Here is a 23,826-nt window from a genome sequence, read left to right on the forward strand (position 1 = left end):
AGTTATCGTCGAGTGATGCAGTCGTCACTCCAACGAAGGCGTGCCACATGGGTCACAGGTCAGCTTGCTTGGAGGAGGGTTGGGTGTGTTGGTGGGTGTGGGTGGAGAGGGGCGCGGGCCCGGGAGAGATAACCTAGGCAGGTAGGAGGAGGTGGCCAGGCTAGAGCGGGCAGGATAGCGTGCAGAAGTGAGTTGGCTGGACCGGCAGGCAGGGAGGGGTGGGATGGCAGGATGGCTGGGAGTCAGTGGGTTGGGCTAGAGCTTGGGACTTGTATGCTGGACTGGTGTTTGGCGGTTGCGTGCGTGCGTTCGCTCGTTCGTTCGTATGCACATGTACAGTAGTATGTGGGCTGGGCTGGGGACGGGGACGGGGACGATGGGCTGAGGAGATGGGCCGAGCAAGTGGAGGGCCTCGGACACGACAGCATAGGACAAGACGAGCGGACAAGCCCAGCCTGGGCGCCTCCGTTGGTTTTCGTCTGGGCTGCTTTCCAACAAGGAAATGCAAGTCTCGTGGCTGACTGGCCCGGCCCCCAAGAGCGAATTACTATGGGAAATCGGCCTCGGATGGCACGCCTGGCGAAACGGTGTCTGGAGCTGTGGCGCTTGCTGTGCGTCCGTAGATAAGCTTCACGTTAGTCGTCAAACCGCGCGGGTGCCTCTCCCAGTATCCAGGTACCTAGCAGCGAGGTAGATATGCTCAGCGAGTGCCTACCTCGGAACCTGCCCGCCCAGCCTCTCTAGGCTTTGATAAACCTTGGCAATGATGTGAAATGCAATTAATCCACCCAAGTCAGGTCAAGCTGCAGGCGTGTACTTTACGGCGTTCTGGAAAGGTGGCGGGGGTGGACACAAGGCTGAACAGACTAAATAGGCTGCCCGCTTATTCAGATGCAAGGAAGTGGATTGCCCTTGTGCTGTGAGTGAAAGTGACCAGGACAGGGGTTGTCCGGCTGCATATGCAGCCCCTGCTCTGCTCACTTCACCTCACGGCCCACCGCCGTACTGTACTACCTCTATCATAAGGTATCACTCTGTGTCCGTCTTGGAGAGAGGCTGGAAAGGCTGGCACGAGCTATATTCCACTTGCGCCCCGCCTGTGCTTGTGCACACACCCGTTGGTTTCATGTGGACGGCCAACACCTGTTGCGCCGCAGCCACTTGCTGTTGGCCTTTGATATCTGCCCCTTGCGGCTTGGCCTCACGTACAAGCACGGCTCTGCATCCCCTGAAGGGATGAAGACGGATGCCTCACTGCGCTATTGTTATATTTCTGCACACTGTCGTAACTCAGTACGGTCCGAGAGAGACATGGAGCACAGTCATCCATCCATTGTACCTCCCCTGGACTGGTCACGATGCTGTAGAACTATGTGACGGTGGATCTTCAGGCTTCCACTGTCTCACCCCAACCGGCTGCCCATAGGCGTGTCCCTGAAGACCCAACCCGAGACTCAGCTAGACTACGGGAACCACCTGAGGGAATACTGGGGTGCGGCTCTAAACACCAGTGATGGCGATGCCTTGATTGAAAAGCCGCTGTATCAGATTGCAACACACGATGTATTCACCGGCATGGAATGCGCGTTAGATGGGTATCGTTTAATGTTGCGCTTGCAGTTGATGCCCTGCAGTTGGACTATCGTGCCCTTGTCGCTTGATCGGGCTCCTCGTCGCTGTCATCCCGAAAACCCTCTTCCAAGCTGTTGGGACGTTAGCAGCTGATCGCAAGATGTCGACCACGCAGCAGACTCACTCCCGGCTTAACCTGCGCTCCAGGTCCGGCCTGCCACTGCTCCTGCTCCTCCTGGCCTCCCTCTCTAGACGATTCCTCACGTCCTCATCCTCCGGCACCTCGTCCAGCTCCTCGCCCTCGTCGGAGTCGTATCCGTTGTCAGACCCAGGACCCCCAGCGACTACCAGTCGGTCTTGCAGCCTCTCTCGCCAGGTCGAGGGTACAAGCCATCGTGCAATCTGATTTTGTACCCTGGCCCGGACGGTCTGGGTCCCGTTGGAGATGGTCTCGAGCGGAAGGTACGCACCGTATCGGCTATTGCGAGTACGCTGCCATAGAGGATAGATAATGTATGTTGCGAGGAGGAACACTATGAGGGCTATTATCGCCGGGATGACGAGAGTCTGTCGGCCGCAAGGACAATCGCGGTTAGCTGTGGGTCTCGGTGCATAAAGGGGGCGAGAGAGAGAGAAAGAGAGGAAAACAGCGAAACTTGCCTTTGCTGTGGATACCGTAGAGCCCATGCTGAGATTATTGGAGGGATGATATGTCGCGCCCTAGTGGTATGCTAGAATGGCTAGCGATTCCGCCGGGACGGACGAGAAGAGGATGACGTTGCAGATGGCCGGTCGAGAACGAGTGGACGGTAGGTAGCCTTGATTGGTTGCTGGAGGCGGCACTTGGGACGGTGCTGTGCGTTTTTGGCAAGATCCTATTGCGGTTCCTGGTCTGATTGAAACAAACCTGCCTCAGGATCCAGTAGCGACTGGGCGAAGTCCCGAAGTCGATGCCCCGTGAGAGGTAGTTGCGAGCTCGGAGATGATCGTCGTCAGCCACGAGCGTCTTCAATATCTTCCCAGGAGACGTAGGGGTCCAAAGTACCCGGACACTCAGGCGGCGAAGGGTTAGGGTAGTTCTTCCCTTTCCCGATCCTACTCAACCAGCGGGACAAGCACTTGGAATCCCTACTTGCTTCCCACCTAGATACCAGGTAGGTACCTTGGTACACCTACCATTGTGGAACAATACTGTGTAAGCATGCCAAATTGTCTGGTGCCTCGGAGTCAGTGCTCGCCCTTTCCGTCAACTGCCCCGTCTCCGTCTCCATCTCCAGCTCCATGGATACGGGAATTGTTACATCATGCTGGGCTGGGCTCCACGTGGACTGGATTCGAATCTGTAGTCTATCATCTATGTCTGGATGTCTTCACATGGTCGAATGTCCATTGCGCTTGCTACTCCGCACCTAACTTACTTAGCCTACTAGGCGAAGAAGAGCATGGCGGCATCTGATGGTGTTGGTTGAAACAAGATTGGTTTCAGGGGCAATACCAGCCAATTCGAAGGGGTTGCATTTCCAGGTAGCAAGCTCATGTGCTGCGTACTAGGCAATAATGTAGGCACGCTGCTCATGTGTAGCTATAGTTAGCTGCAAGCAGAAACGGGAAATGAGGACGGGGATTTGGATTGGTGTCTGGATGGAGAAGGAGATGGAAATGAGAGCCAAACCGGCGCACCAGGTCATCTCCGGATCCAGCTGACTCGACTGTCCAACTTTTCGTCGTCTACAGTGTGTTGTGAATATCGAATGTACCTACCGAGGGCAGAAGTATGGCATTTGCTGCTTCTCACTGCTCGCAAGTCCCAACCTCAAGGACGAGGAAGGCGGATAGGCCCTTGGATAGATGCAGTATGTGTAGACTAGTCCCATGCGCCACCATTATCAAGACGGGTGTCGATCTTGGAGAGCCTTACCGTATCAGTGCTTGCAGGTGGTTGGTGCTAGACAGAAAAGGTCGTATTTGCCCTGGTGGGCCTCCAATTTGGGAAATTAACTCGATTGTTTGGTTGGGCTTCTGCGGCTCCAGTCCGGAGCCAGAACTGGCAGAGCCAGAGCCAGCAGCAGCCCACCTGGGCACCCAGGCACCCAGGCACCCAGACACCGGGGCAGTCCAGACCAGACCTGGCTCGTGTCCCCTTGTCCTTCGGCACGCACGCACTCACACGCAACCGACGCAGGGGCTCGGGAGGACCACAAGCTGGGCGGCAGCTGGGCACGCACGCACCACCCACCACCTGGCACCCTTGAACTGAACCCGAACCAGGCCCATCATCTCGCGAAACCTAAACCAAACCCCCAAGGCTTCGTTCGAGATTCCGGCAGCGTCGTGCATCAGTCTCTCTTGCTCCTGTCCCGGCCCTCTCCACCACACCACCACACCCTCCGCACTCCACTTGTCCGTCCCAAGTACGGACGATGCTGGGCACCTAGTCTGCTGGCTTTCCGGGTTTGCGGTGCATGCTAAAACAAGCCTGATTATGCGCCTGCAGTCTCTCCTTGCCAATACCGTCCCGCGCATCACAGCACACCGGGACACCCATCCGATTCGAATCGACGGGTACAATGCGATCGGCCTCGAGCTCTGAGACTGACACAGAGACACACGCCGCTACCGACAACACTCGCATCCCTGCCCGTCCCGTTCGCAGCATCCTTCCAACAGTTTGCGACTCTGGGTCGTCACCCTCCCCTCCCTCCAACCACCCACTGAACCCCTCGACCAGCCTGCCGTTTGACACACGCTCCCATCGGCACACGCAGCAACACACCACAAAGGACTGAGCACCGGGCACGACTGCCGCCAGGAGGCTCGTCCTCGCGCGACCCGCAACATGGCCTCGTTATTTTCTAGGGGGAAGCACAAGGCCGACAAGAGAGCCACAAGTGACGAGGGCCGCAACTTGGCTGTGAACCAGCAGCTTGACACAGGCAGTTCAACAGGCTCGCGCTCCTCGCGCCACAACCGGGACTCTTCGGTGGTATCCGTCGACCGTCCCAACTCGGCCGAGGGAGTCGGCATCAACGAGGTGGCAGGCGTCTTCTCGACGATACCTTACGACAGTACCGCCAACGGCCGCCGTTCCCCCGTGCCCGTCGAATACCTGCCCAAACCCGACCAGCTGCCCGTCCGGAGAGACCCACTGCCGCATCAATTGAACAAGGCCACTGCCGACTTCCACCAGTATCCAAGTTTCGATCCATCTTCCCTCCAAGCTCATGCAAGTACTCACCTCTCCGGGCCCCGGCCCCCTCCCGGGAGGGCTTCGAATATTACAATGGCATCGACCGGCCGCCAGACGCAGTACCAGCAATGGGGACCGGCCCGGGAAAGTTCTCATCCAGCAGGATCCCATGGCTCCAAATACACCTCCTATGCAACCTCTGCGGGCAGGACTTCGACAGACCAATCTAGTATATTTTCAGGTAACGGAGGCTCCCACGAATATGCGCATATGTCCGGTCGCTCATCCAGAACAGCACTGCCCAGTGCTTCCTCTCAGAGTAGCTACGCCTCGAACCTTTCCAATCGGGATTCCCACCGCCTGACCAAATTTCCAGGAGGCCTTTCACCTACGAGTCCCGGCGATGCGTTCTACTTCCCCAAGCCCGAAGACCGGTTGATCGACGACATGTTCCTCCAGTTGATGCAGAAACGCGGTTGGCATAACCTCCCGGAACAGGCCCAGCGCCAGATGCTCGCATATCCCTCCGCAAAGAAATGGACACTTATTTACCAGGATAGGCTCACCGAGTGGCAAGGCGAACAGAAGAGAAGAACCACCGCGAAACCCGGACAATACCAAACCTTTGATGTCGCCGCCTCTGCTGCCGAGGAGGGCAGCCCTGAATGGTACGTTAGGAAGGTCATGGATAACAGCCTCGACACAAAGGGACTTGGAAGTTTGGAGGTCAATTTGAGAACACAACAGATCGGCTGGGTCAAGCGATTTATCGAGTGTCAAGGACAAGTCGCCCTCACCAACGTTCTTATGAAGCTCAACCGGAAACAGGCTGTTGGGCCGGCGGCACCCGAGACCAAGAACGACACCAAAAACCTTGACCGCGAGTATGATATTGTAAAATGTTTAAAGGCACTGATGAACAACAAGTTCGGCGCCGACGATGCACTGGCGCATCAGCAAGTTATCGTGGCCTTGGGCACATCCCTTATATCTCCAAGGTTGAGTACGCGAAAGCTGGTCAGCGAAGTCTTGACCTTCCTGTGTCACTGGGGCGATGGCGACGGCCATGTCAAGGTCATCCAGGCCATGGATGTTGTCAAAAACCAACAAAACGAGAATGGGCGATTCGACGCCTGGATGCGCCTGGTCGAGGTCACTGTCGACGGCCGAGGCAAGATGGGCAGTCTGGTTGGTGCGAGCGAAGAGGTTCGAAGCGGTGGTATCGGCATGGAGAATCTGCTGATGGAATACGCCGTCGCAACACTCATCCTCGTCAACATGATCATCGACGCCCCCGAGAATGACCTGCAGTTGCGGATGCACATCCGGGCCCAATTCGGGGCTTGCGGCATCAAGCGCATCCTCACCAAGATGGAGGCGTTCCAGTACGACCTCATTGACAAGCAGATCGAGCGGTACCGCAACAACGAAGCCATCGACTACGAGGACATGCTCGAGAGGGAGAATAGCAGCATCAAGGATAGTATCGAAGGTGAGGTTAAGGACCTCAACGACCCTGTCCAGATCGCGGATGCCATCCAGTCGAGACTGCAGGGCACCAAGACGCAAGACTATTTCATCTCGGCGCTGCAGCATCTGCTCCTCATAAGAGAGGGCGATGGCGAGGAGAGGCTGAGGATGTTCCAGCTTGTTGACTCGATGCTAAGCTACGTGGCCATGGACCGGCGGCTGCCGGATATGGACCTCAAGCAGAGCCTGAATTTCACCGTGCAGAGTCTCTTGGACAAGCTTCACACGGACTCCGAGGCTCGCCAAGCCCTTGATGAGGCCCTCGAGGGTCGGCAAATAGCTGAGGCCGCCATGGCCGAGAGGGACGAGATGAAGGCGCAGCTGGAGCTGGGCGCTGATGGGCTTGTCGCGAAGCTCCAGAAGCAACTGGATGAGCAGGCAAGGTTCATTGAGGCGCAGAGGAGGCAAGCCGATACTCTGAAGTCCGAGCTCGAAAACATCCAAAACCTGCGGGCAAAGGAGGCCCAACGGTATGAGCTCGAGACTCGTGAACTCTACCTCATGCTCCGAGATGCCCAAGACGTAGCAGCCTCGAACGCTGCTAAGGGTGGCAGTAACGGAACGGAGGACCCAGCCCGTATGCAAGGTATTTTGGACCGTGAGAGGCTCATGGACCGTCTGGCCATGCAAATCGAGCGGCAGAAGACTCAGTACAAGCTGGAAGGCAGGAAATGGGGCGAGGACGCTGGGCCATCCGACCGGTTGCGGGCGTTGCGTGAGGAGATGGAGGGCTATGGCGCGGCAGGCGCAGGCCTTGGTGTACCAACTGACCCCAACGACTTTACTCACAGCGTGCTCGGAAGTGTGAATCGCAACACTAGGATGAACCGTAAGCGCGAGTCCCAGGATGACTTCGGTGACGAGGGCGAAGACGAAGACGTCGTCTACGAGAAACCCACGCTCGTCGAACTACGCCGGCCACGCATGGATCCCAAGCAGGCTAGTGGCCTGATGGGTGAGATCAAGGGCACGGTCAAGAGATACGATGGCAGCGACTCCGAGGGTGAACAAGACGCGACAACAGGCCCGTCCCATCCTAGCTTTGAGACGCAGTCACCCATCACGCCCAGCGATGACACGCCCAAGATCCAGATCACCGCGCAAATGGACCTCCCCCACCGCCACCGCCTCCACCGCCCATGCCAGGTCAGATCCCAGGTGTTGGTCCCCCGCCGCCTCCTCCTCCACCGCCGCCACCGATGCCAGGACAACTTCCTGGCGCTGGTCCTCCACCGCCTCCACCACCTCCTCCGATGCCAGGAAGTGGCGGGCCACCACCACCGCCTCCGCCCCCTCCTCCCCCAGGCATGATTGGCCGAGTGCCAGGCGCCCCGCCTCCTCCACCGATGCCTGGTGCTGCTCCTCATGGTCACTACTTGCCTCAATCGCCTGGACTGCCAATGTCGAATGGTCTTGGCCTTCCCGTTGTGCGACCAAAGAAGAAGCTCAAGGCTCTCCATTGGGACAAGGTCGACGAGGCTTCCTCTACTCACTGGGCTGCTCACGCTCCCACTGCAGAAGAGAGGGAGGAGAAGTATATTGAGCTCAGCAAGAAGGGTATCTTGGACGAGGTCGAGAAGCTTTTCATGGCGAAGGAAGCCAAGCGGCTTGGTGGAGGCGCTGGTAAGAAGGATGACAAGAAGCAGCTTATTTCCAATGATCTGCGGAAAGCATTCGGTAAGTTTTCCTCGCACAGTTCTGGAGTGACTGGAGTAAGTTACTTACAAATCATTAGAAATCGCTCTATCCAAGTTCTCCCAGTACTCTGTTGAGAAGGTTGTGCAGATGATCATCCACTGTGACGCCGCCGTTCTCGACAATCCCGTTGTCATGGACTTCCTGCAGAAGGATGACTTGTGCAATATCCCAGAGAATACTGCCAAGGTTATGGCTCCGTACAGCAAAGACTGGACGGGTCCAGACGCCATGTCAGTTGCTCGTGAGCAAGATCCGGCTGAACTTACGAGGCAAGATCAGATCTACTTGCAGACCGCGTTCGAGCTTCACTACTATTGGAAGAGCAGGATGCGAGCTCTGGCTTTGACGAGGAGCTACGAAGCTGATTATGACGAGATCACCGAGAAGATGCGCCAAGTTGTTGATGTGTCCGAATCCCTGAGAGACTCGGTCGCGTTGATGAATGTGCTTGGTTTGATTCTCGATATCGGTAATTATATGAACGATGCGAACAAGCAAGCTCGTGGATTCAAGCTCAGCTCGCTTTCTCGTCTCGCCATGGTCAAAGACGACAAGAATCAATCCACGCTTGCGGATCTCGTGGAACGCATCGTCCGGCAGCAGTACCCCGAGTGGGACTCATTCGTCAACGACATACAGGGCGTCATGACCGCACAGAAGATCAATATCGAGCAGCTGCAAGCAGACTCCAGGAGGTACATTGACAATGTTCGGAACGTACAAATGTCGCTCGACAGCGGCAATTTGTCCGACCCCAAGAAATTCCACCCACAAGACCGCGTGTCCCAGGTTGTACAGCGCTGTATGAAGGAAGCTAGACGCAAGGCCGAGCAGATGCAGCTGTACCTGGAGGAGATGTCGCGAACCTACGATGAGATCATGGCGTTCTATGGCGAGGACCCGACAGACGACAACGCCAGGCGAGATTTCTTCGCGAAGCTGGCCCTCTTCATCTCAGAGTGGAAGAAATCACGGGACAAGAACGTCACCTTCGAGGAGCAGAGACGCCGCAACGAGGAGTCGATGCGTCGGAAGAACGCAGCACTTAATATTCGTCCCGACCGCCCCGCAGATGGCGGACCCGTCAGCCCTAGCAGTGCCGGAGCGATGGATAGCCTTCTCGAGAAGCTGCGTGCAGCGGCGCCGCAGACGCGAGACCAGAGAGAACGCAGAAGGCGTGCAAGGCTCAAGGACAGGCACCAGGTACGCGTTGCCTCGGGACAGAAGATCCCGGAGATCAATGAGATTCCCGAGTTGGACACGGGTCTCCTGAGTGCCAAGAGCGTCGATAGCCAGGTCACGGACGAGACGACAGAAACCGGTAGCGTGGGCGGCAACCTGCTTTCGCCTACCTCAGTCACCTCGCCCCAGGAAGGCGAGGACGATGTCGCGCAGCGAGCAGCCATGCTGTTGCAGGGCATGAGAGATGGTGACGAGGGCTCGACGCAGGCCTGGCGGAAGACGGCCCAGGACGAGAGGACCTCGAGGAGGCGGAGGAGGGAGAAGACGAGCAGCTCGCAGCCGCCACCGAAGCAGGCGAACGGGACAGCGGAGGGCGAGGGCGAGGGCAATGCGGCAGAGGGCGAGTCGGCCCAGGGGGACAACGACGAGGCTGGAAGCACAGCACACAGTGACGAGCCCGCAGCTGCGGCCGAGGAAGAGGGAGACGTGCCGACGCCGAAACCAGAGGCCGAGGTGCCGGCGTGAAAGGCCCCCTTGATGTCGTCGGCCGTGCCTATGTGCTCAGGGCCCCAACTGTATGAGTTCTTGCGTTTCCAGGTTTTCGAGATAGGGGATGGGTAGCAACACGCCGAAAGAAGGGATTCAGTAAGCTGCCGCTTCCGCTGTCCATATCTGCCTGCCTACGTATACGTATGTAGCAGGTGTATACATCTATATATATCCATATAATGTTTACCCAAGGCAGGTTTGGGAACAGTCAAATTGGGCCTTCCATGCTATGCTCACCGAAAGGGAAAGGCGGGAAGGACAAGCTGGAGAATCGCCAGAGCCTTTTGGTTCAATATTCCTGCGTGGCGTGTCAGCATGCGGCGAGGTGGTTATCAGGCTTGGGGGGAAGGTGGTGGAGCATCTGGACTGGGTGACATGGGCGTCGGGCGAGCACGAACATTATACTAATGTACATAGCTGCAATGGATGCATCGATGCTGATTCTTGTTAAAGGCAGTTGTGGCGTTGTGGACCTTCAAAGTCGGCCATGTTCTCCCGCACTGGATCGACCTCGACTGGAATTGAGATGGCTTTGGATGTAGATATTGTTGTTTTTCAAGTCCCTTCTAAAGGGCCGGTAGCGTGTCTTCGAGTTATTTCTCCTGCTTTCTTCAGCCACATAGTCAATAATTTTAAGATTTGGGTTTGTCAGACAACGTCCTCGTCATTTGAATATCAACCCGTGAAGCAATAACTACCGGGTAAGACACAGTGGTATGACACCCGAGAAATTAATTCCTGCGCGAAGAGATGTTCGAAAGATGACATTCTATCATTGCTTTGGCAAGCCCCAGAAGCATGCGGTTGAAGCCAGAACGTAAAAGGGTGGAGAAAAAGTCTTATGTCTCAAGCCAAAAGAACATTAAATAAAGCTACAAGAATCCAGGCATTCCTTTATAAACTCTGCTTCGAGAGCAACTCCGAAAATTAACCGTACCGGCCTTGAACCCATGAAACGTCATCATGTCCGCACATCACCCAAAACCAGTACATACCCACACAAACACACACAAGAATGTTTCCAAAATCGACATATCATACTCAAGCCCGTGTGAAATCCCCATCATAATCATCATCAAGTGCAAATAGCCCCCTCATCTCTTGAGATACTTCAGCCTCCTACAGCGCGAAGATATCGGGGTTGAGGGCGCATCTGGCACCGTCGATCTGGGCGCCTAGAAGAGGGAGAGTGCCAACGAGGTTCAGTGCGACGCCAACGCTCCCAGGCACGGGGTTTATGGGGAAGCGCCACGTCGCGCCGCTGTTCTGCTCGGTTGCGTAGATGAAGCCGTCATTGGTACTGTAGATGGCACCCCACGCAGCCTGACCGACAAGATTAAGGAGGCCGCCGGAGGTGTTTTCAAAAGTGAAGACTTCAACCCAGGTTTTAGTGTTGAGGTCGAAGTAGACCAGGTGGGTGTTGTATTGCGTGACGATGCCGAGGGCGTTCGAAACGACCTCCCGGCCAAGTGCCCAGAGCTTGTTGGGATAATTAGGTATGTAGGCCCAGTCTCCCACGGCCCATCTAAAGTTGGTCGCGGGTCCCGATCCTACGACTGTTCCGTAGGTCGCGCTGGCAAGGTTCATATCCACCTGGACCCAGTTAGCGCCACCGGCGTAAGCGAGCCAGTACTGCTGGTTAGTATCGATGTCGCCAATTAGCAGCGGTTGTGTGGTCGTCGACACTGGGATGACGGCGTTGGGTCCTACGGCTTCCGTAGCACCCCCTGCGCCTATTCGGATGATGGCTTGAGGAACGACGGTGTAGCTGATTCCGTAAACATAGTCGTGTACGGGGTGATACCCTATGGCATTGACCGGAGGGAGAGCGGCATTAGTGAGCAAGTCGAAGAGGCCTTTAACTATGTTGATGAGGTTCCGACCGAGGTTGAGAGAATAAATAGTGGTTCCAACCACCTCGTACGCCGGCCCAACGCAAGCGAGCTTCGGCAACTTCGAAATTGGAGTAGCGGATGCTCTGAAGGATAAGTTAGCGGAGATACCAGTGATACGGTCAGGTTTCAAACATACGACTGAGAAGAGCTTGTAGATGACGACGTCCCAGATGTCGCGCCAGTCGATGCCGTGCCGGTCGATGCCGTACCGGTCGATGCCGTGCCAGTCGATGCTGTCCCAGTCGATGCCGTGCCGGTCGATGCCGAGCCAGTCGATGAGTCCCCTCCGCTGCTCATCGTTGACGATGGCTCTCCGGTTGAGAACAGGCTACTGCTCCCATCGCCAGTGGAGGTTGGCACGGGCAGTTCTCCTGTGCTGCTACTCGAGTCACCACTGCTTGATGTTGGTACGGGCAGTTCTCCTGTGCTGCTACTCGAGATACCACTGCTTGGGTTGGGCACGGGCGGCTCTCCTGTGCTGCTACTCGAGTCACCACTGCTTGATGTTGGTACGGGCAGTTCTCCTGTGCTGCTAATCGAGATACCACTGCTTGGGTTGGGCACGGGCGGCTCTCCCATGCTGCTGCTCGAGATACCGCTGCTTGGGCTTGGCACAGGCGGTACTACTGTGCTACTACCCGAGTTTGGAGTGGTCGGCACTGGGGGGTTGTTGGTCGGACCGCCATTGGGGCCGGTAGACTGAGGGTTGCCGCTGGTGATGGACGAGCGGGTGCCAGTGCTGGCAGGGGGGTTGATCGGGTTGATCGGGCCAAGAATGACGATGTAGAACTGTATAGTGAAGCTGACGCCCACACCGACCTGCCTGGGATTGATACCGACTCCTGCCTGAGTAGTGGCAGTGATAGTGACGAGAATGGTGATCGGGAAGCTTGGATAATCGGCCGGCACAACGCCGATAACTTGTCTGGTTGAAGGGCTCAGGTCGGCGTTGAGGAAGGGAGTATTGGGGCTCGTGCCGATTGTGTTCACGATATCCGTGGGATTCCGTAGGTACTTCACCAGGTCGATGGCGAAGGGGCTGCCGACGTATATCGTCTCCACCGGCAAAGGTCTGGGAGAGACGGAAGAGCTCGGAGAAGGACCAGTAGGGGGTTGGGCCTGGTCCTATGTTGATTGTCACACTGAGTTGGATGACGAAGCTGTAAGTCGCACCGGTGGTTGGATTGTATGCTCGCACTAGAATCCTGATGATGCCTGCGGGTTGATTGGCTGGTACGACGCCGTAGAAGGATCGAGTGACTGGGTCATAGAAGATCCAGTTCACCGGTGGATCCGTCGTGAAGGTCACGATCTGGTCGCCCAGGCTGCTGAGGTAGGAGGCGAGGCTGACGCTGAATGGGGATCCAGGAGTTACAGCCACTGTGGCTGTGATTGGGCCTGCTCCAGGAATCGTCGTCGGCGTCGCAGCACCGGGAGGGCCTGGGGGGCCTGGGGGACCAGGAGGACCAGGAGGACCAGGAGGACCCGGCGGACCCGGCGGGCCAGGGAGCCCACCAGTTCCGTATGGGCCAGCAGGAACTGGAGTTACAAACGGAGCGGCAAGATACTCTGTGGTGAAGGTGTAGCACACCGACGCGAGCCCACCATACAATGCCCGCTCGTCGACAGCGGCCAGGTTGCGGGCATCAACCGCAGCTGGTCCTTGGTGCTTCCGAATAGGTTCGGCCGTGAGGGGGGATGCAAGAGCCAGCAGCCCAAGAGTGAGCCACGAGCGGAGTGTTGATGCCATCTTCTTTCTGATTGCAAAGCCAAGGGGAACGATCTGGGGCAGAAGAAGGTCGTGGCGAGTTTAGCAGAACCCAGCAAGAAGCGAAGACAGAGATGGCCATAAACGATATATATGCTGTGTGAGTTCGATGCGACTTCGCGTCCCAATGCTATGGGACGCGCTTTTCACCCTCCGGGGCGGACAGGAATGGAAATCACATTGCGTGTTCCAACCTTGGCCAACGTTGGACTCTATCGACAGCGAGTCTAATAATAAGCAGCAGTGACATTCCGTCTCGTAGCATTGCGTCGGCCTCGGCTCTGCGTCGGGACCCCGCGAGTTTGATTTGATCAGCACAGGAATATCATACTGACGGACTCGACTCTGGAAGCTAGACGCACCAGTCTGGTTCGTGATTCGGATTGAGCTGCAACGGTTGACTCAGCCCAGAAACGCAGCGCCACGTATCGGCTGAGGCCGGCACCTGAGACAACACCCGCGACGCCCACGGCGAAGCCGCAACGCTGATTCCAGCAGACCGACCCAGGAATGCTGCTCAGATTGCTCTAACCAAAGAGTCCATATCTGAGGACGGAAACGTGATTTGCCATACCAGTCGATCCCTGTAACCCGGTTAGAATGTAGACTATGCTTGTTCCGACGCGTAAACAGAAAAACACGGCGTTGACGCTGGCCAAATCAGCCACGCTCTCCTTACCTTTCTATTTAACTCGTTTCCTCCCGAATTCATCTCACTCCAGCGAAGACGCAAGCAGGCTATCGCTTCGACAATCCTCAACACTCGCTTTTCACCACACTCTTTTTTAAGCCACCGCCTCCTTGGGTCAGCACTAAGACGCTCGCTCGTCTTTGTCTCCCTGTCCACTCATTCGTTCGTCAACCTCCTCACTGGAGCGACAGAATACTCGGACTGGTGAAAATGAGCTCCAACGTCCGTTCCCTTTCCGCCATTATGGCGGCGGCCATGCTGGCGCCCCTCGCCGCCGCGGCCCCGGAATACTGCCCCCTCGAGGTCCGCACTGCGACTGTCACCGCGTGCTTTACCAACACCGGGGCTCCGGTCAAGCCGACCTGCGACGTTGCCTGCCCTACTCCTGTTGCAAAGCCCAACGACGACGGCCCCATCCAGGTGTATGTGCAGGCACCAAAGTGTGACAGCTGCGGCTGTGACTCGTGTGCCCACACAAACGTGTACACCACCACTTACGACGCCTTCTGCCCCACTGGTCTCTCCAAGCAAGAATACGTCGTCACCGAGGTCTACGCCGGCATGTCTGCGAAGCCCAGCGTGACTGCTGCCCCCAAGGTGCCCTTCGGTTTCGCCGTCGATGTTAAGACCTGCAACGAGTGCGGCAAGAAGCCCATCACTGCCACTCTCACCTACCCGGCCTCTGGCTGTCCTTACATCAAGGGCATGTCCGAGCCCACCGGCGCCCCTGCGGGTTCCCCGGCATACGCCGTTTGGGCTGACAATTCTGGTGGTGGGCCTGGAAAACCCGGCCAGCCTGGCCCTGGCTCCGGCCCCGGATATCCTGGTCAGGCTGGTGCTCAGGCTGGTGCTCAGGCTGGAGCTCAAGCAGGGGCTCAAGCAGGGGGAGACTCAAAAGGACCTGGCTGGAACCAAGGAGGCGCTCAGGCAGGCGCGCAAGCAGGCGCGGCTGCCGGGGCCGCTGCCGGGGCCGGTGCAAACGGCGCTCAAGGCGGCGCTCAAGCTGGTGCTCAAGCCGGTGCTGCCGCAGGTGCCCAGGCGGGCTCAGGTCCATCCGGCGCTCAAGCAGGCGCTCAAGCAGGGGCTCAAGCAGGAGCTGCTGCCGGAGCGGCCGCGGGAGCCGGCTCGAACCAGGTTGGCGCTCAGGCGGGCGCGGGCGCTGGGGCCGCTGCTGGGGCCGACTCAAAAGGACCTGGCTCAGCGGCGATCGCAGGAGCAGGAGCAGGAGCAGGAGCAGGAGCGTCGGCGAATGCTGGACCTGGAGCTCCCGTACCGCCCAACAAGGACAACAACGCGTCCCCTCCGGCACCACCGCCCAAGGGTGAGTCATTCATCGTCTTCTGCTTGAGAGGAAGAGAGCTGACAGCATCACTCAAACACAGATGGGTCGAACCCTCCCCCCCCTCCTCCCGCTCAGCCAACAGGCTCGTCAGGCAAGGTGCAGGTTTCCGCTGCTCGCCCTGCCTTTGTCGCAATAACCATGGGCGGCGTCCTGGGCTTCTTGCTTTCCTTCGTAGCGGCTCTGTGACGAGCGGCCGATCTATATTAATGCTTTTTTTAATGAGTAATGTTTCTCGTTGAGGGGCGATTAGAGGACGGACTGGGCTGGGATTTCAATTACCTGGGATTGTTTATGCATACATCTTGATACTTGGAAGAAAGGGTTCGTCTTTTGTGTAAAAACTTGATTTCATCAATCAACAGGATCTGCGTCGCTTATACAGCCGGCCGCGTATCCTCTTTCATCCATGATCTGAAGCTGATGGCCAGTTCCGAAAACAAGGGCCCGTTGCCACGAGCATGCTGTCATATCCGGGCTTGCGTGGGAATCGATGCTTAGAGAAGGGCTTTTGTGAAGCCATCAGTGATATGCCGTATTCTCGGTGACGTTTCTTGGCCTGGTCAGAAGTTCCGTGGTCACGGAGGCTCGAGGTGGTTGCATCCTGGAGCTGCATGCTTGAGGGCACGACCGGTGCTGCCTGACCATGATCATGTTGGTATACTCAAAAACCATCCTGTTCAAGATCTCATGAGACCCTATGTAAGCCAAATTCAATGAAACATGTTGATGGTTGATGAGTTGGTTGCGACAGTGATGGGCAGACGTATCAGCCTGGAGACAGAGCCAAGTGGCAGTGTGATTCAGGGTTAGGTCTCACGTGAGGGATAAGGGGCAGCCCCCAGGGTGGTGGAAGTGGTTTTGGGAGCCTCGGAGGGGGGGGGGGCCGGGACGGGCGGGTGGCACTCTTGAGGCACGCAGTCAATTAGCATTCCTGAGTGATTGCCCTAGTCTAATTGCGGTCTCAGCCACTTGGCACTCAAACCGTGCATCAGAACGGGCAAGAGAGTTGCTGCATGGCAAAATTACTGGCTGACAACAAGGCGCCCGGCTTTCTTGAAAGTCATTGAAATATCTGTCCTGTCTCTGCTCATTTTTTTAATGGCCATACCCCGGGGTGACGTCCCACAGGACAGCTCCTGCACTTCTGTGGAACAACAACCACCTTGTTACGCCATCTAAGATACGGACATCTGCCGAAAAGCCGCCGGAATGAATGCCAGGCCGCCCTTCATTTAGATATGACTGTTGGCCAAGCAACCTCACCGTTGAGACATCGCTGCTTTGAAGCACTTGAGAAGCACCATCATATCAAGTGTCAACGGTAGAATCAAGTATAAAAAGTCGCAGTGCTCGAGTTGCATCTTTCGCTCCCCTTCATCGCTCAAGTGGCCTCTGTGGCAGCAGCTCTGTCACCGTCCATCGGTGGGCTTCCCTTGGCGTCAGCTCCCTTCTCGGTTGTGCCACAGCCGCAGCATTTCAAGTTCGTCTATTCTTGCAACCTAATAAGTCTCGTCACTCTCTTTGTTCTCGTCCTCAAGCAAGCGAGAATAACAAGAGTCGGCCATCCAAGTATTGAAACATTGCCCTGCGTCTAGGCCATTATTTTCTATCTCCTTGCTTATTGAAATTATCACAAGAAAGGTATGGGTTTAGGAAAGTATCTCCGGACAACATCTCACACGCTTCAGCCGTGGGGTTTCAAGCGATTTGAGATGACACGACCCTATCATCCAAGACTAGATTGTGGTTAAATATAGCTCAAGTGGAACCACGTCGCGTCAACCAGTTGGAATGAGGACACGCTGTCGACATGGTGCCGAAATTCCATGCTGACGATGATGCATTGAACACATCTATCGAAAGGCGCAAACTGGAATGTACAGGGCGTTTTGGTTATGAAGGTGAGCCGTGTGGTCTACATGCATACGAAATACTGACTTGCCCGATTGCCAATTTGACGCTGGAATGCAGAGCTTGGCCCCACGTGTTCATGAGCCTCGCCTCTAGACTATGTTCGCCAGTTCAGTGGCGCCAAGCCATGGATCTTTTGGGATGTTAAGTGATCCAACGGCGACCCGCAATTCAGTTCTCAAGATCTGATAAATGAGTGAAAATTTGTCCATGGCTCACAAAAAGGGCCACTGTTTCTCCACGTCCCCGGAATTGCTAAACCCGACTATCACCGGCGTGGCTGTCTCGCACGTGGCAGCCTTTTGACTGCACGTGTAAACTGTGGAACAATCAGTCCTGGGAAAGGGGTAGTATCGGAGACATGTGATCTCGCGAGAAACTACGTACAACAATACTAAAGGCACAAGCCAATAAATGTGTTTGGTAACCTGTGGCCGTCCGAGAACCTCCCGTGGATTCAGCACTGGATAAAATATATCTCACGGTAGCGACCCGGGATAGAGGCACGTGTGGTTGGCTCTAAGACCGTGGTCACCTCTGACGGGGATAATTGTTGCAACATTGTATTTAGCCGCCACGGGTGACGCAGTTGACAACCTGGGAACCTTGGAGCCCCACTATTACTCCCCGAGAGTGACATGGAGCTCAACCCCAAATGCGTCTAGGGCTGCTAGGGCAGGAAGAGACCTTGTGTGGCACAGCGATCTCGGTCGGGAGAATACGACGCGAGGGGTCCTCAGGCAATATGTAAATCAGAACGTGTTGACAGCCGCTTTTAACCAGACCCCGTCGCTCTCACATAGACAACACTTTTCTCCCCACCTTGTGAGCCTGGGCATTCTACGTCTGCTGAACTGGTTCCAGATATCACGAAATGGGTGCCAAGACGGGTCTGGTGATCGGCTATGAAGGGGGCTCACCCCTTCTCAGAGGTCAACATCGAAGACCGCGCCTCTGTGCAAGAGCTCCTCCGCACCCTTCTCGATCCCCTGGAGCCCTTCTTCTCCCCCAACAAGGCTCGCGTAAGGGTGCCGGGTGCTACTGCTGTGCGATTCGACCAGACGGCCTCTGAGGTCGAGGGGATATGCCGTCCGCTGTGGGGCTTGGCGTGCTTGTTAGCTGGTGATGGAGACTACAAGGGCAAAACCTGGTGGATTGATGGCATCAAGGCCGGCACAGATCCCGAGAACCCAGAGTACTGGGGTTGTCCTCGGGACAACGATCAGAGAATGGTCGAGATGTGCCCTCTAGGTAAGCGAACCCCTCAGATCCCTCTACAGGCGTATGCCTTGGGTTCTAAATTCAATCACGTAGGGTTTGCTCTGGCTGTTGCTCCTGAGATCTGGGGATCTATGTCAGTAAAGGAGAAGACAAACGTCGAGAACTGGCTTGGCAACTCTATCAACGAGAAAAAGTAATACCAAAGACTGCCCTGGTCGTGATCAGTTTTGACTAACCACGGTCAAGCATGCCAAACACGAATTGGCTGTGGTTCAGAGTATTCGCCAATCTCGGGCTCAAGAAAAACGGAGGCCAGTTCTCCCAGCAGCGACTGGATAGCGACATCGAGCACCTAAACACCTTCTACCGCGGTGACGGCTGGTCAAACGATGGCCCGGAGCACATCCACCGTAAGTGACACCCCGAAGCGGCCTCTATCATCGCACTGCGGCCTGACATGAGGTTCCAGAGATGGACTACTACTCTTCCAGCTTCGCGATTCATTATCTCCAGCTACTGTACGCCAAGCTCGCTGGGGATGACGAGCCAGAGAGGGCAGCCGGGTTCAAGAAGCGCGCCCAAGCCGCCGCTCTCGATCTAGTCCACTACTTTGACGAAGAGGGCCGAGCGATCCCATTCGGTCGGAGTGTTGGATACCGTTTCGCCATGTGCTCCTTCTGGGGCGCGCTGGCCTACGCAGACGTTGAGCTCCCAAAGCCTTTGACTTGGGGAATGGTCAAGGGTATCGTGCTGCGTCACCTCCGGTGGTGGCAGACACAGCCCAACATCTGGAGCCCATCTGGAACCCTGACCATCGGGTACTCGTACCCGAACATGTACATGGCTGAGAACTACAACAGCCCTGGGAGTCCGGTAAGACTGAGTTGATGGAATGCGTCTTGATGGGTGTCTTGCTGACAGGTTTCTACAGTACTGGGCATGCCTCGCATTTATCTGCCTTGCCGTTCCGGAGACTCATCCATTCTGGACGTCCAGGGAGGAATCCCAATGGGACGCTATTCCGAGGTCGCCCAAGCCCCTGAAGCAGCCGGGTCATATCATGACGTGAGTTTGAAATAAGCCCGCCGAGTCCGGGCTCTGTTCTGACTTTGACAGAAACCTGGGCGGCCATTGCATGCTCCTGTCATCAGGACAGGCATGCGGTTATCCTATGAAGGGCACACACGCGAAATACGGCTGCTTCGCCTATAGCAGTTCCTATGGTTACTCAGCTCCACCTGGTCTCTTCACTCTGGAGCAGTACGCGCTATCGTCCCAGCTTGGACTGTCCGACGATGGCGGGGAGTACTGGAAGACCCGGAGGATATCCGAGTATGCAGGCATCGAGGACCAAGAGGGGAAACCGGTACTCGTATCCGTGTGGCGCCCCTTCAAGGACGTCAAGATCAAGACGTATCTCATCCCATCCGAGGAGGCCACGCCAAACTGGCACCTCCGCGTCCATCACATCGAGGCCGGGCGCGAGGTCATGACGGCGGACGGCTCGTTCGCGATCTGCAACGAACGCACACCCGACGGCCGGTTCCTGGACCTGTACGACGCGGAGAAGCTAGAGGGGACGCGGCCCAAGCTCATCGGTAACTACGACGTGAACACGCCCGAGGCATGGTCGACCGGGGCGGACGGTGCGTTCGCGGTGTCAAAGGGCGCGGTCGGCATCCGGGCCCTGGAGGGCGAGGGCGTGGGCCGCATGGCGACGCTGGTCAACGCCGACCCGAACTCGAACTTGGTTGAGAGCCGTACCGTCATCCCGACGCTGCAGCACACGATCAAGGCGGGGACTTCGGTGTGGTATGTCTCGGCCGTTTATGCCAGGCCCTCTGGCAAGACTGTGCCGAAGGAGACATACTTGAATGGATGGGACAATTTACCTGCCATTCCTGGCTGGTTGAAGGTCGAGATTGGCAAGTAGTGAACAATCTCTAGGGATATTTCTGGCTCGCTTGATCACATCATCATAACCAATTTGTGTATGATGCGTCTACAGGACAATAGAATTTCCATGACTCTTCACATTTGCAAAAAGATACGTCTTGTAAGTATCTGTACACATATTTGGTCCGCGAAGCACAGCCCCAAACACCGCAATCCCACCGCTGCGCCATGCACAGACGCTTTTGCAGAGGCAAGCTCGCAGTGCGTCTAAATTAGCCGACATGCGAGCCCTCCTATAAGAGGCCCAAGTTATATCGCACTGCATTAGACTAGGTATAGCATAAGCATCTTAGGGCACAGGTATGCTCGGCACAGGGTTATTAACAGGGCACTGGATTACTTGGCCCACGATGTGATAATGACTCGCTTGGGACCGCCCCCCCCCTTCCTCTACAGTATGCCTTGGGCGGCAAAATCTGCTGTGTGCGTAGGTCGCAGCCTTGCGCCCCTACACCCACAGCTATTACGGTGGGAATGCAAGACTGCGGCTTGGTAATCTAGGCTGACGCGTCGCGAGTACTTAAGGGCGGATGTGCTACCTACTCCTTCAAGCAAGCTATTGCCCCCGTACCAGTGTTGCCAAGGCCAAAGCATTGCACACGCAGTAAGGCTAAGTGTCTACAACCTGGTCTTGAACTGTCGGGATATATATATATATATATATATAGACCTTGCGGCATAACCAGAGTCCGAGTTTGATTTGCACGACAACATGACTTTTGCAGACTCTACTCCTTTTGATATCAAAACTTTGGACTGCACAAACTCGACTGGTCGGTGTCTCCGACCCTATGGGGATGTTTCTGGATCGGGGGTAAGATGCATCTTGTGCCCTGGATCAACAGCTTTCGTCATTTTCTAAGGTGCAACCATCTCGCAGTAGGTTATAACCGGTTTTATGGGTACTGGCTATTATGTCCTCCTCCTCCTGGTCGTATACTATTTCATATCCTTTGACCCACGACGAAACGCATTTGACCCCGACGAAACAGAACCTACTTCAACGGCATGGTGGGAGCCAAACCCTATCGACGTCATGATCCTGGACCTGGTCCGGCGCAAGGGTGTACTGAGGTGGCTAAGAAGTCGGTTTCCAAATCTTGGCGAGGTCTTTGTGAATGTGAGATCAACAGGCTCCATGAGAGAATGGTGTTACTGACTGCTTGCCCCCAGTCAATCATCCAAACTTGCGACATTCAAGTCTTCACCGGCTTAACAATACTCATCAGTGGTTACTCGTCGCTGAGTGCCGGTATATCCGCATACCATTGGCAGGTAATCGTGTCGCTTGCCTGGTTGTCCAGCATCACCCATTTATCAGGCCTAACGATTCTCCGAGAGCGCCTGAATACGCACCGTCGCCAAGTAAAGGTGCGAGTGGTGTTAATGTTTTTGCTCCTCGCTCTCCTCCTTGTTGCTACAGTACCTACCGCTTTCTTCTCGTGGCAAGAAAATCGCTATGAGACCGAGGGTCTTCTCGTCAGCATTGAAAGTTGCATGGCGTCTCCAGCGACATGCTTCTTCAATCTCGAATCGGGAACACTCACGAGGAAAAGCTGGTACAGGCACGACCCGTACACGGACTACTCCCCAATTCCAATCCGTGAAACAGCGTCGTTTGGGTTCATGGTCTTGTCTACGTTGGTACTTCTCGTTGGATTTTCGACGAGATCTATCAAGATTTCTCGCAGAATGTCTAAAACCATACACACAAGCTTGCGGCGACCCATTAGCCGTATCTCACAAAACGTGCTTCGGCATTCAAGTCTCTACACTGCAGGAGATCCGCCTCGAAGTACTTGGCACGAGATATGTTATTTGTCTCTCGTACAGCCTCTCCTGGCTTTCTTCATCGCTGTGAGCATCATCATGGACTTGTATAACTCGCTGTTTGTAGAGGTACTTTTCTCTGATCGAAGACCTTTGGTAATGACATCTGCTAAAAGGCAAATAGATAATGTGGCTCTTCTGTCACGGCACAAGAAAGCCTATTGCGCTAGACACCCTGACAAAAGAGGGACGTTGTAATGCCGAGAGCATTACCGTGGCTATCACCTATATAGCGTACTGTAACATCTTCACAGCAACGATGTGGGGCACGTTCAAGATCACAGGCACTAGGAACACCCTCCCGAACACAATACTTCAAGAGGAGAATGCATGGACATTCGGCCAGATCGTTCCTGTACTTCTTCTGGCAATGCCTTTATTTTCCATGGTGAGCCAACTGATCCCGAACGGAGCTACAACAACTAGTACAACTGGACACGAGCTCAACCTCTTGACCGATGTACCCCGGAGTCCGCCATATCCCTTCTCAGCGCAGCATTCAGAGCTTCCAAGCGTCATTACCGGCAATTGCACGTACAAAACATATTGGCTGTGGCCCGACATTGTCTGTTCATTGCTCGCCATGCTCTTCTTTGCAGTCTACACGTTCTGCATGAGTTTCAACCTCATTGGTGATTTGGGTCCATCCATAAGTCTCGTCGAGGTCTGGTTTACAAAGATAGGACTGCTGTGGTATGTTATTCTCTCTCTTCCTTGCGCTTTTGCCAATGTTATCTCTCTCGGGCTAGCATTGGACAGTTGGTTAGGGAACCCAACCAAGCTCAACGTGCGTACCAAGCTCAATCTCTACCGAATATTGGTCATGGGTATAGCAGTGCCTTATGTCATTTTCTGGTGCCTCTTCGTCCAGGATGGTGGACTGCGTGACCTTGTGTTTTCACGTCTATCTGGCTACATTGAACTGGACGATCAAACTAACTATGTCCTTCCGACCATTGTCATTTGCCTCATTTTGGACTTCATACTCTATGCTTTTTATCTTCTCACAGTGGTTCCTTTGCAGCTGTTGGGACGGAAGTGATGTCTACTCAGGGCCTCGTGGCCTCAGTTTTCTTCGACTGTCATGTGCGGAATATTTTAGATGCTTCCATGTCACCTATTACTGTGTTACGATTTGAAATTAGAGGGCGAGGCTGTACCTTTAGGGTGTGTAGCTGCAAAGATTTGCCATTATTCTAGACCTTCAAGCAAGTCTGTGTTGAAGGGTATATATTTGAATAGACAGCAGAACCTATTTGTTGTGCCTACGCAGCTGAAGACTGAGATTGACAATTAGTCTATGGCTCCCTCAGATGTTTTGATTCGCTAGACCAAAATCTAAAGGACATTGATCTACGCGAATACCATAGATTTATGACTCAAGAAAGCCTCAACCAGGATGCTATTGCTTTTAATGCTGTATCGTATCCCTGAATAAGGGTAGTGTGGTGACTCTATATTAAACGCCAATACCACGTCCTGATTCTACGTATA

The 23,826-nt window shown here is 55.3% G+C and overlaps 7 protein-coding genes across 7 annotated transcripts; 5 read left to right on the plus strand and 2 right to left on the minus strand.

The window, feature by feature from the left end:
• Positions 1-1,639: 1,639 nt before the first annotated feature.
• INS49_014563 (uncharacterized protein) lies at positions 1,640-3,024 on the minus strand (the record flags this gene model as incomplete). Its single annotated transcript, XM_043175253.1, has 4 exons — positions 1,640-1,703; positions 1,757-2,139; positions 2,480-2,547; positions 2,991-3,024. The coding sequence occupies 4 exons, from the start codon at positions 3,022-3,024 to the stop codon at positions 1,640-1,642; spliced, it is 549 nt and encodes a 182-aa protein (XP_043020210.1).
• A 1,384-nt stretch (positions 3,025-4,408) lies between these two features.
• On the plus strand, positions 4,409-7,600 carry INS49_014564 (uncharacterized protein; the record flags this gene model as incomplete). The annotated part of the gene is made up of 2 exons (XM_043175254.1): positions 4,409-4,766; positions 5,136-7,600. 2 exons carry the CDS (start codon positions 4,409-4,411, stop codon positions 7,598-7,600), a joined length of 2,823 nt encoding a protein of 940 aa, XP_043020211.1.
• An 89-nt stretch (positions 7,601-7,689) lies between these two features.
• INS49_014565 (uncharacterized protein) lies at positions 7,690-9,694 on the plus strand (the record flags this gene model as incomplete). Its single annotated transcript, XM_043175255.1, has 2 exons — positions 7,690-7,966; positions 8,025-9,694. 2 exons carry the CDS (start codon positions 7,690-7,692, stop codon positions 9,692-9,694), a joined length of 1,947 nt encoding a protein of 648 aa, XP_043020212.1.
• A 1,143-nt stretch (positions 9,695-10,837) lies between these two features.
• Positions 10,838-13,363, minus strand: INS49_014566 (uncharacterized protein; the record flags this gene model as incomplete). Its single annotated transcript, XM_043175256.1, has 4 exons — positions 10,838-11,671; positions 11,750-11,941; positions 12,025-12,738; positions 12,812-13,363. The coding sequence occupies 4 exons, from the start codon at positions 13,361-13,363 to the stop codon at positions 10,838-10,840; spliced, it is 2,292 nt and encodes a 763-aa protein (XP_043020213.1).
• Positions 13,364-14,282: 919 nt separating this feature from the next.
• Positions 14,283-15,550, plus strand: INS49_014567 (uncharacterized protein; the record flags this gene model as incomplete). Its single annotated transcript, XM_043175257.1, has 3 exons — positions 14,283-14,710; positions 14,787-15,393; positions 15,455-15,550. The coding sequence occupies 3 exons, from the start codon at positions 14,283-14,285 to the stop codon at positions 15,548-15,550; spliced, it is 1,131 nt and encodes a 376-aa protein (XP_043020214.1).
• Positions 15,551-18,230: 2,680 nt separating this feature from the next.
• On the plus strand, positions 18,231-18,743 carry INS49_014568 (uncharacterized protein; the record flags this gene model as incomplete). The annotated part of the gene is made up of 2 exons (XM_043175258.1): positions 18,231-18,576; positions 18,640-18,743. 2 exons carry the CDS (start codon positions 18,231-18,233, stop codon positions 18,741-18,743), a joined length of 450 nt encoding a protein of 149 aa, XP_043020215.1.
• A 50-nt stretch (positions 18,744-18,793) lies between these two features.
• INS49_014569 (uncharacterized protein) lies at positions 18,794-20,479 on the plus strand (the record flags this gene model as incomplete). The annotated part of the gene is made up of 4 exons (XM_043175259.1): positions 18,794-18,956; positions 19,016-19,419; positions 19,478-19,611; positions 19,663-20,479. The coding sequence occupies 4 exons, from the start codon at positions 18,794-18,796 to the stop codon at positions 20,477-20,479; spliced, it is 1,518 nt and encodes a 505-aa protein (XP_043020216.1).
• Positions 20,480-23,826: the final 3,347 nt, after the last annotated feature.

This window comes from Diaporthe citri (assembly GCF_014595645.1).
Source record: "Diaporthe citri strain NFHF-8-4 chromosome Unknown scaffold_8, whole genome shotgun sequence".
In the NCBI taxonomy this organism is placed as follows: Eukaryota; Fungi; Ascomycota; class Sordariomycetes; order Diaporthales; family Diaporthaceae; genus Diaporthe; species Diaporthe citri.